The sequence below is a fragment of the Hemitrygon akajei genome, chromosome 11 (genome assembly GCF_048418815.1).
Source record: "Hemitrygon akajei chromosome 11, sHemAka1.3, whole genome shotgun sequence".
Classification (NCBI taxonomy): domain Eukaryota; kingdom Metazoa; phylum Chordata; class Chondrichthyes; order Myliobatiformes; family Dasyatidae; genus Hemitrygon; species Hemitrygon akajei.
Genome location: NC_133134.1, coordinates 74706188 through 74718520, shown reverse-complemented (window position 1 = coordinate 74718520; position 12333 = coordinate 74706188). Strand labels below are relative to the sequence as shown.

General features: G+C 45.2%; 1 protein-coding gene across 1 annotated transcript in view; it reads left to right on the top strand.

The window, feature by feature from the left end:
• The window catches only part of itga10 (integrin, alpha 10), a 169206-nt gene that overhangs the window by 80833 nt on the left and 76040 nt on the right, over positions 1-12333 (top strand). The window contains exons 7-8 of the mRNA XM_073061150.1: positions 363-511; positions 7293-7443. Of these exons, the coding sequence (XP_072917251.1) occupies positions 363-511; positions 7293-7443 (300 nt within the window). The remainder of the gene's footprint in view (positions 1-362; positions 512-7292; positions 7444-12333) is intronic.

The window sequence follows — 12333 nt, the reverse complement described above, 5'->3', positions numbered from 1 at the left end:
GGGAGACAAGTGCCCATGATGGAGCCGACTGAATTCTGGCAGCTCCCTGGATGGTTAACAGGAACGTGGTGGGCCGAGAGGTCTGTTTCTGTGCTGTAATATTGTGTGACTCTAAGAATAGTGTTTGGGGAAATGGTTAAGCTGGGAATAGTACAGCTTGGAGCAGCAGATCAGTGGGTGGGTGAATGTTACAGAAATAGAGAGGGTTTGGTCTGGCTTTTGGTGAATTTGGGTTATACTGGCCACATTCCGGACTCTTTCATGTAGTTATTTCTTTTGCTGTCTATTGAAAGACCAGATGGTATGTTTAGCCCTGGTTGAGCCAGCTCCTTTCTGGTCACAATCTCTGTTGCTTCCCTTAGATTGGCGTGCTGCAGTACGCAGAGACGGTTGTTCACGAGTTCCACCTCGGCCAGCACAAAACAGCGCGGACGGTGATCGAGGCGGCCAGAAACATCAGTCGGCAGGGCGGCCGTGAGACCAAGACGGCAATGGCGATCCGAGTGGCCTGGTAATAAACGTCGGCGCGACGCACGGAATCTCAGGGTGTTCCATGCCAGAGGAGTCAGTGGGCAGAGCAAAGTCATCTCGTCCAATCCTCCTGCCATGCGTTTGTGCCCCTCCCACCCCCGCTGACACCCACCCGACTTTGTGTAGAGTAGGCATTGAAGGAGCTGTCGTGGTCACATAGTGGTTAGCATAACGCTACCACATCACCATCGACTCAGGTTGAACTCTGCCGCTGTCTGTAAGGAGTTTGTACGTTCTCCCCGTGGCTCCCTGTGTTTACTCTGGGCTCCCCGGTTTCCTCCCGCATTCCAAAGGCTCATGGCTTAGTAAGTTGCATTGGTATAACTGGGTGGTTGGACCAGAGGGCCTGTTACCGTGGTGTATCTCTACATAAAAACACAAACAAACTGACAGATAGATAAAACAAACAGACAGAGAGATAAATATGGATAAATTGACATATAGAGAGATAAAGAGACAGATAGATAATTACACAGACAGATAAACAAACATACTGCCTCCTAAACAGCAGAGATTCTGCAGGTGCTGGAAATCTTGAGCAACACACACAAAATCCTGAAGGAACTCAGAGTTTTTGGTTCCGTAGGAGTTGCCTGATTTGCTGAGTTCCTCCAACTGATTCTCTTGATCTACTTTACGTTGCAGTGGTGGGAGGTACCGGTGATGGGGGAGGAGGGGTCTGCCTGATTAATAGATTTCTGCAGGCTTGACTCCAGTCCGGGAACAGGAGGTTACAGCCGCTGCATTGATTGATGGGTCAATTCCGGGCACAGCCGCCCTGGACTTTGACATTTTCTGTAGTTTGGCTGCAGCGTAGCTCCCCCACCCCCACAGGAGCAGTGGGAGCCTGGCCATTCATACTCCCATGACCTCTCATCGGGTGACCCCTGGGCCAGGGGGCTGAGGTCCCACAAAAAGAGCTCATTCATCAGCTCACAGAACACAAAGGGGATCGGAGACATTGAAACAAAGGCTTCCTCTCAGCCCCATGACTGCCGACCTTGTGCTTCAGGGTAAAAATAGCACCCGCCTATGTGTGTGCACGTGTAGCTTCTGTTATCTAGAACAGTGACATACTTTTGTGTGTGTGTGAATGTGTGTCAGTGTGAGTGTGTGTGTGTGAGAATGTGTGTCTGTGTGTGTCAGTGTGAGTGTGCGTTGTGAATGTGTGCCTGTGTCTGCGTGAGTGTGTGTATGTGTGTGAATGTGTGTCTATGTGTGTGTCAGTGTGAGTGTGCGTGTGAATGTGTGTCTGTGTGTGTGTCAGTTTGAATGTGAGAGTGTGTGTGTGTGTGGTGAACTACATATACCTGTTTGGACACGCCCCCCCCGCTGACTGCTCCTGTGGCTCCTCCCACTGACCGTGGCGATTGGAGACACCGCCCCGGCCTCAGTCTCCAGGATGCAGTGTGGTGGTCAATTGCTGCTGTTCTTTCTTCCAGCCAATAAAAGCCTATATCTCGCCTCGCGTCTCAGAGAGTTATTGATGGTGCATCAGTGTGTCACTGTGAGTGTGTGTCAGTTTGAATGTGAGAGTGTGTGTGTGTGTGTGTGTGCCATGCCTCAGCCATGCCTTTCTCACCATCTCCCCCTCCTCGCCCTGGGGATTTGACATTTGAGTGGAGGACGTGCTGCTCTGCCGGGCCTGCTCCCTCCTGGTCACACTGCTCAGAAGCAGGTCCTTCAGCCCAGCTGTTTCCATGGCAACCTAGATTCCCATCTAAGATAGTCCCAGTTGCCATGTCCCTAGATATTAAAGAGATTTGTCACATGTACATTGAAGCAGTGAAATCATTGCTCGTGTTAATGACCACCACAATCCAAGGACATGCTGGGGGCAGCCCGCCAAAAGCTGCCATGCTTCCGGCAACAACATAGCATCACCCCAATTTACTAGCCCTAATCTATATGTCTTTAAACTGTGGGAGGAAACCCATGTGGTTACAGGGTGAATGTAAAAGCTCTTTACAGAATTAAACCCCAATCTTCAAAGTTCAAAGTTAAATTTTATTATCAGAGTACATATATGTCACCACATACAACCCTGAGATACATTTTTCCACAGGCATTCTCAGCAAGTCTATAGAACAGTAACTATAACAGGATCAATGAAAGATCAATTAGAGTGCAGAAGGAAAGAAACAATGCAAATATAAATAAATAGCAATAAATAACAAGAACGTGAAATACTATGATAAAAGTGTCATCAAAGTTTGGCCATTGGTGGTGGGAATAATCGCTGATGGGACAAATGAGTGTAGTTATCCCCTTTTGATCAAGAGCCTGATGGTTGAGGGTTAGTAACCTTCAGTGGCATCACCATCACTGAATCTCCTACTATCAAGATCCTGGGGATTACCATTGACAGAAAACTGAACTGGTCTAGCCATATAAACACCGTGGCTACTAGAGCAGGTCAAAGGCCAGGAATCCTGCGGCATGTAACTCACCTGCTGACTCCCCAAAGCCTGTCCACCATCGACAAGGCTCAGGTCAGGAGTGTAATGGAATGTTCACCGCTCGCCTGGATGAGTGCAGCTCATCAACACTCAAGAAGCTCAACACCATCCAGTACAAGGCAGCCCATTTGATTGGTTCCCCTTCCACCAATCCCTCCACCATCGATGAACAGTTGCAGCAGTGTGTACTGTCTACAAGATGCACTGCACAACACACCATATTTCCTAAGTCAGCACCTTCCAGACCCACGACCACTACCATCTGGAAGGACGAGAACAGCAGATATCTGGGAACACCACCGCTTGGAAATCCCCTCCAAGTCTCTCACCATCCTGACTTGGAAACAGATCACCGTTCCTTCATTGTCACTGGGTCAAAGTCATGGAATCCCCTCTCTAACAACACTGTGGGTGTACCCACACCTCAGGGACTGCAGTGGTTCAAGAAGGCAGCTCATCACCACCTTCTCAAGGGCAACTAGGGATGGGCAATAAATGCTGGCTTAGCTGGCAATGCCCACATCCTGTAAATGAATAACTTTTAAAAAAAAGTAACTGTTCTTGATGGTGCAACTCCTGAGGCTCTTGTACTTTCCACCTAACAGCAGCAGTGAGAAACGAGCATGGCCTGGGTGGTGAGGATCTTTGATGATTGATGCTGCTTTCCTACAGCGTTTCATGTAGATGTGCTCAATGGTTCTGAGGGCTTTACCTGTGATGTACTGGGTCGAATCTACTACCTCATAGCTGACACTGTAGGTTATCATGCTAACTTCTATGCTACACTGTCTTTCCTGCTCATCTACCTATCCGAATACCTTTTAAATGTTGTTAATGTACCTGCCTCAATAGCTTCACAACATGAGCTCCTAGAGATTGTTTTATTTCATAAACTTATGAAAGGAATAGATAAGGATGTTGCGTATTTAATATTTCAATAATATATTGTAAACATATTTTGATTACAATATATTGTAAATGTATTGTTGTTTAAATAATTCATTATGGGCTGGATGTAAAAGTAAGTGAATGGCATAAGTCATCACACCACCATGTCATACCTGCACGCCTCGCTTAAAGTAAAAATGAGACTAATGTGCATGCTTCTCTCCGGCTCTCTTCTTTTTCTTTTCTATTAGTTTTATATTCTGGAGTTACAAAATATAACAAAGATAGAGGCCAGAAAGTTGTTTCCACTGATAAGTGAGACTGGACAGAAGGAACACAGCCTCAAGCCTCTTAGCTGCATAGATGCACGGCTGCGCAGTAACTGAAATGCTCCCGCTCACATAGCCCTCGGTGCTGCACAGCTAGGATTTTCTGTTATATAATGTTAATGTAATTTCAAAATTATGTTAATATAATTTTGAAATCTGTTAATATAATTGCAAAATACACTAACTGTATGAATGAATACAATCCATAAATTTCTAAATAATAAAAGTACCACAACCTTTACTTTGAAACATTTTAGACCTTCAATATATTTACATTGTCAGTGTTTCAAGTTACAACACTATTAAAAATTGTACCAATAAACACAGAACGGAAGTCGGTAGCTCATTGTTAATAAACCTGCTCAGAGCAATGGTTGGTCCACACAGCTATAAAAATAATTAGTAGAAATGTTGGGATTTGGGGAAATAGATTTAGGATGGAAATGAGGATGAACTACTTTTCCTAGAGAGTCGTGCATCTGTGGAATTCTCTGCCCAGGGAAGCAGAAGATGGTACTTCATTAAATATTTTTAAGACCGTGTTCAAAAAATTTTTAAACACACACAAAATTCTGGAGGAACTGAACAGGCAGCATCTATGGAGGGGAATAAACTTTCAAAATTTCAGGTTGAGACCCTTATATTCCTGATGAAGGTTCTTGGCCAGAAACATTGACTTTATTCTCCTCCAGTGCTGCGTGACTTGCTGAGTTCCTTCAGCATTTTGTGTAGACGGAGTTTTGTGCAGCAGGGGAATTAAGGGTTATGAGGTAAAGGCAGGTAGGTGGAGTTGAGTACATGCCAGATCTTATTGAATGGGCTGAATGGCCAACTCCAGGTCCTGTTTCTTATGTTCTTATATTCTGTGGCAGCTCAATTCCATATACTGATCACTCTTTAGGTGAACAGTTGCCCCACAGGATCCTATTAAAAATTCCCTCCTCTCACTTTATACCTATGCCCTCTAGTTCCTGATTCGCCAAGCCCAGGGGAAAAGATAGTGCACATTCACCCTTTCTATGTCCCTCATGATTTTATACACCTTTCTATAAGACTTTTATTTCAAAGCAGACCAAGACGCTCACTCTATATTGATTCCTCCATTGATTTATTAACAATGAGCTACCGACTTCCGTTCTGTGTTTATTGTTGCAATTTGTAATAGAGTTGTAACTTGAAACACTGATAATGTAAATACTTTGAAGGTCTAAAATGTTTCAAAGTAAAGGTTGTGGTATATTTATTATTTAGAAAATTTATGGTTATATTCATTAATACAATTAATCGCAGGATATTTCACAATTTTATTATCATCATTTCAAAATTATATGAACATATAAAAGAAAATTCCATCTGCGCAGCAACAAGGGCTATGGGAGCAGGAGCATTTCAATTACTGCATAGCCGTGCACCCCTGTAGGTTAGAGGGATCAGTGCTTTGGGCTATGTCCCTTAGGTCAAGTCTCACTTATCAGTGGAAATGACTCTGTGCCCTTTACCTTTGTTATATTTTGTAACTCCAAGACATAAAACTAATTAAAAAGGAAAACAGGGGAGCCAGAGAGATGTGTGCACATTAGTTTCATTTCTACTTTAAGTGAGGGGTGCATGTATAATGTGGCGGAGTAATGACGTGTGCTGTTCACATACTTTTACATATAACCCATAATGAATCATTTAAACAAACAAACAATACTTAATCCAATAATATATTTACAATATGTTACTGAAATGTTAAATGCACAACAACCTTATCTACTCCTTTCACAAATATATGAAATAGAAAAACTCCTGGGAGTTCACATTTACAGACAGAAGAGAGTGCAGATACTGGAATTTGGAGCAACAAGCAATCTGCTGGAGAAACTCAATGGTTTGTATGTGTGGGTGGTGGGGGAGGAGTGGAAGCAAATTGTCAACAGCATGGGTCAAAACCCTGCATTAAGACTGAGAGCAGAGAGGGTGAACAACACCTCACACTTGTCTGGGCTAAATTTCTTCTGCCATTTTATTTTATGTTTGTGACTGGATGATAACTGATGAATTCTTAAAGTAATGGAACATGGAGGTGTAGCAGCTTAGGCTCACACTTCGCCACAGCAGCATTGCTGTTAGCGTGATGCTATTACAGCTTGGGGTGTCGGAGTTTGGAGTTCAATGCTGGCATGCTCTGTAAAATAGTTTGGAAGTTCCCTCTGTAACCACATGGGCTTCACTCGAGTGCTCCAGTTTCCACCCACCTTCCAAAGGCGTACTGGTTAGCATGTAAATTTGTCATTGTAAATGGTCCTGTGATTAGTTTCGGGTTATTGGGTGATACAGCTGGTGGTGCCAGAAGGGCCTGTCCACGCTGTATCTCTAAATAAAAGAAATAAAATAAAAATTTACGGTACCAGTGACATGTGTTTGATTCCTGCTGCTGCCTGTAAGGAATTCATTCTGGGTGCTCTGGTTTCCTCCCACAATCCAAAGACATACCGGTTAGTAAGTTGGGGACACGCGGTGGCGACGCCGGAAGCATGGCGACACTTGCGGGCTGCCCCCAGCACAATCCTTGGTCGTTAGTGTAAACGGCGCCTTTCACTCTATGTTTCAATGGTTTAATTTACAAGTAAAGCCAACAGTTATTACCTACAGGTATGATAAGGCATAATTTTAAGGTGACTGGAGTAAAGTATGGGGGGGGATGTCTGAGGTAGGGTTTTTTATAGAATGGTGGGCAAGTGGAATGCACTGGCTGGGTGACGGAGGAGGCAGATACATTGGGGACATTTCAGAGACTTTTATGATGGATGAAGAGGGATGGGTTAGATTGGTCTTAGAGGAGGTTAAAAGGTCAGCACAAAATCTTGGGCCAAAGGGCCTCTACTGTTCTATGTTGTAAAACCTCCCAGTTGGCTATAGCAGTACTCCAACTCAAAACTCCAAGTATGAAAATGTTTTTCCTGTTCAGTGCTTTCTACACTGTGCCACTTCCCAGGGAGGCAGAAATATACTGCAGGCTCTGTAGCAGTATAGGCGTGAGCTGCTGCTGCTTGACTCATTGTGATTCCTGAGGCATAACCATCATTCTCTGCACCTTCAGCTCCGAGGCCTTCAGTCCAGAGCGGGGCGGACGGGAGGGGGCTACCAAGGTGATGGTCGTCGTGACGGACGGAGAGTCACATGATGGGCTGAAGCTCCGCGAATCGCTGGCCGAGTGCGAAAAACGCAACATTAGTCGCTACGCTATTGCGGTGAGTCACCTCTCGAATCTTCAGCGCAGAAGTGGGCCATTCAGCCCTACCGCGGCATGCCGTCGATAATGTCCCACCCCCCCTCTCAATCTCATTCCGTTGATATGTTCCTCGCTGCCTCATCCAACACCTAGTAGTCAGGCACTGTCACTGAGTGATCGTTCTTCTTCCAGAATCTTGTGTTACTGACCCTAGAACTAAAGATCCCTCACATGCCCGTTCGGACATCTCACCCCCTTGCTGCCCTCTTTCATTGTGTGCTTCATTTCTGTTGCTAATCCAGCTCCCTTGAACTAACAGCCAGTAGCATCTCTTCCTCTTGTAACTGCAAGTCCCTACAAGGGATTATGAGGACTGCTGAGAGGATCAGGAAAGATACCAGTGTGGATAGAGCATTGGCTAACTGGCAAAAGGCAAAGAGTGGCAAGAAAGGGAGCCTTTTGTGATAGGCCGCCAGTAACTAGTGGTGTTCCACAGGAGTTGGTGTTGGAACCACTTCTTGTATTGTATGTCAATGATGGAATTGATGACTTTGTAGGCAAGATTGTGGATGATACGAAGTTAGGTGGAGGGGCAGGTAGTGTTCAGGAAGCAGGGAGTCTGCAGAGGACTTGGACAGATTAGGGAATGGGCAAAGAAGTGGCAGATGGAATAAAATGTCAGGAAATGTATGGCCATGCATTTTGGCAGAAGGAATAAAAGCATTGACTATTTTCAAAGCACGGAGAAAATTCAAAAATCTTAGGTGCAAAAGTACTTGGGATTCCCTAAAGGTTACTTTGCAGGTTGAGTCAGTGGTATTGGTATTGGAAAGGGTTCGGAGGACATTCATGAGAATGAATCCAGGAATGAAGACTTATTGTATGAGGAGCTTTTGATGGCTCTGTTCTTTACTCACTGCAGTTTAGATGAATAAGGGGAGATCTCATTGAAACCTATTGAATATTGAAAGGCCTTAGTAGAGTGGATATGGAGAAGATGTTTCCTCTAGCAGGGGAGTCTAGGACCAGAGGGCACAGCCTCAGAATAAAGGGATGTCCATTTAGAATGGAGGTGAAGAGGATTTTCTTAGCCAGAGGGTGGTGAATCTGTGGAGACCAGGTCATTGGGTGTATTTAAGGTGGAAGTTGGTTGGTTCTTGATTAATCAGGGTGTGAAAAGTTACAGGAAGAAGGCAGGAGAATGGAGTTGAGAGGAAAATGGGTCAGCCATGATGAGATGTTGGAGCAGGTGCGATGAGCTGAATGGCCTAACTTTGCTCGATGTCTTATGGGTTTATGGTCTCTTTTCCAGCCATCCGGAGCACTGCATACGCAGGGCCCTTAGCATTGTCAGTGATCCTTCCCTTCTGTCCAACAATCCATCAGGCAGCAGGTACCTCAGCATTAAGACAAGAACTGTTAAGATGAGAAACAGCTTCTGCTCCCCAGCTGTTAAACTACTGAATTCCCCGTCTCCACCCAGGTCTCATCACGCATGAGGCACTGGTAGTGTTCTACTATTTACTTTTTAACTTGTGTTGTAAATACACCTTATTATTTGTTAATTTATTTGTGGCGATATTACTGTATGTGTTATGTGTGTGAGCTATACGTACTGTGTTGTGCACCTTGGTTGGCAGGAACTTGTTTTGTTTGGCAGTATACATGTACATGGATGAATGACGATAAACTGAACTTGAACTTGTCAACGTCCCTATCATTACCAATGTTAATCCAGCCCCCTCACACTGTCAGTCAGTAACCTCCCTCCCCCTCAGTGCTCGTATCACTGCCCACCTCATTTCTGATGTTAATCCAGCCCCCTCACACTGTCACTTAAAGTGCAGTTTAGAGTAAATTTATTCGCAAAGTACATATATGACACCACATACAATCTTGAGATTTATTTTCTTGTGGGCATACTCAATAAATCTATGATAGAGTAATAAACATAATAGAAGAAATGAAAGACCACATCAGCTTGAGCATTCAACCAGTGTACAACAAACTGCAAATACAGAAAGAAAGAAATAATAATAATAAATAAATAAAGCAATAAATATCTAGAAGATGAGATGACGAGTCCTTGAAAGTGAGTCCAGAGGCTGTGGGAACATTTTAATGATGGGGTTGTAGGATTTTACAAATAAAATGGTGGCAGTGCTTTACGTTTCAGGAAAACCGTAGCAACTCATTTACTGAGCACCAAAAACTGAACTCAAAACACGCTAAGAGTCCATTACGTAATTACGTCATCACATCAGACCGGCCTCTTAAAATGAAACACCAATCCAATGTCGGTGGTTATGAATTATGTATGTTTCCACCAATTACATTACCCTACACAAGCCCATCCCACCCCAGAATTAACCAAGACTGGCATGGTGAGCCTGTCTGGACTCGGATGAGATGCCTGGCTTGGGTCCTATGTTCCATGGGTGGAGGAACAGCAGAGACCTCTGGCTTGTCCAGAGGTGTGTTGACACGCTCATGGTCATGTTGTGATAGTAGGGGCATGTTAGTAGAATCCACCAAATCTTGCTGGACCAGTTCAAGACAATCTACTGAAATGCATTCAGGTTTACCCCTCTTATCTATGATAGAAGTCTTTTCCCTCCATCCCAAAATGCAGGACGGGCCATCATAAGGGGGCCTAAGGGATGTTGGTGTGCATCATGTTGGACAAAAATGAACAAGGTGGAATGTAGGTCAACAGGAACCCAAGAGTGCTGTATGCCATGATGGGAAGTAGGAATAGGTGAAAAGAAATTGAATTTACTAAAGAGGGCGGAACGCTAATGCGAGGCCGACCAGGTGGTCGTGGATTCAGGAATAAAATCACCCGGCACTCAGAGCTGTTCTGGCCCCCAACAGGACCCATGGGAGATGATCACTCCAACACTCATTCTCCAGAGCAGCCTTTATAGAGCAGTGAATCCACTCGAATCCACGCGGTGATATGCCGTGATGTGACGTAGCCTAATATCGAGGTTCTGGGCCATTGCAGCCCAGAGGTCTGAAATAAACTGAGGACCACAGTCTGAGGAAATATTAGATGGGGTGCCAAACCGAGCAAATCAGGTGCTGATGAATGCCTGAGCCACATCTGTGGCTAGCATCGATGATGGAGGAACAACTTCTGGCCACAGGGTGGTACGGTCTCCCATGGTAAGGAGGTGCATGAACCCATGGAAGGGAGGAAGAGGACCAACAAGGTTCACACTGACGTGGTCAAACTGTAACTCAGGGACCACAAATGGTGCCTGGACCTAACTATTAATTTTTGCCCGCTGGCACTCTGCACAAGCTGCACTCCAATCACACCCATCCTTTCTAAGACCATGTTACACAAATTTTAGTGCAAACAGTTTCTGTGAGACCTTCCGGCCCAGATGCGAGAGGGCATGTGTGGAGTCAAAAACAGTCTGCCTCCAGTTTGCAGGCACTCTGGGGTGGGGACATCCAGCTGAGACATCGCACAAGAGAGAAACCCCGGCTTCTCTCCTTAATGTCAGCCAACCACAGGCCCGTGACTGCTGCTCGATAAGCCTGGACCTCTGGGTCAGTATCTTGGTTGGCTGCCACGCTGGCATAGTCAACCCCTATGTGTACAGCCTCAATGACTGGTCGTGAGAGGCATTAGGGCCGGTATTGTTTTTCCCCTTGACATGTTGTATATCAGTTGTGAACTCTGGTATGTAGGTCAGTTGGCATTGCTACCACGCAGACCAAGGGTCTGATATTTTAGCCATTGTGCACACGGGATGTTTGTGGTCAACGAACACTGTGAAATGGTGACCCTCCAGAAGAAAACAAAAATGGCAGACATCCAACTAGAGACTGAGAAGCTCATGGTTAAACGTGCTGTACTTCCTTTTGGGGGAATGGAGCTGCTGGCTGAAGAAGGTGAGAGACTGCCACATGCCTCCGACCAATTGTTTGTGCACAGCACCCACAGCATAGTCTGAAGCGTCGGCAGTAATGGTCATGGGTGCATTGGGAGGGGTTGCACCAGTAGGGTCAAGTTAGAAAGAGCTCGTTTGGTATCATCAAATGCCCTGGCCATGTCCGCTGACCAGTCAAGCATCTGATTAAGGGTATTGCCTTTAAGGGCCCTATACAGGGGAAACGTAAATTCAGCAGCTTATGGAATTCATCATGCCTAAAAACTCCTGCCAAAGGGTCTCAGCCCAAAACGTCAACTGTACTTTTTTTCCATAGATGCTCCCTGCCTGCTGAGTTCCTCCACCATTTTGTGTTTGTTGCTAAAAACTCATAGTTTTTTAGTAGTGCGGGGCAGCAGGAAATTCATAATAGCGACTACTTTGAAGTAGGGATTTTGCACCTTTTGTGGCGATGCAATGGCTGAGAAAGAGATGGTTGACAATACAAACTGGCATTTAGCAGGGTTAATAATCAACCCTGGCTTAAACATTCAAAAAGTGTGTGGAGATGAGATACATGTTCGGATTTGGATGCACTGGCAACAAGTATGTCGTCCAGGTAAATAAAAAGAAAATCTTAGTCCTTTAATACAGTCTGTGCTATATTTTTCACCCCAAACAGCATGTGCAGAAACTCAAAGAGGCCAGACAGGGTTATCACAGCTTTTTTGGGAATGTCCTCTGAGCAAACAGGCCCCTGATGGTAGCCCCTAACTAGATTGACTTTGGAAAAATTTAACTTTCCGACTAAACATGCCAAAAAGTCTTGGATGTGTGGAACCAGGTAATGATTGGGGGTTGGGGGTAATAACCGTTCCTGAACCTGGTGGTGTGTGTCCTGAGATCCCTGTTCCTACTTCCTGATGGTGGCAGTGCGAAGAGAGCGTGGCCTGGGTGCTGCTTTCCTGAGACAGTGCTTCGATGTGCTCAGTGGTGGGGAGGGCTTTACCCGAGATGGACTGAGC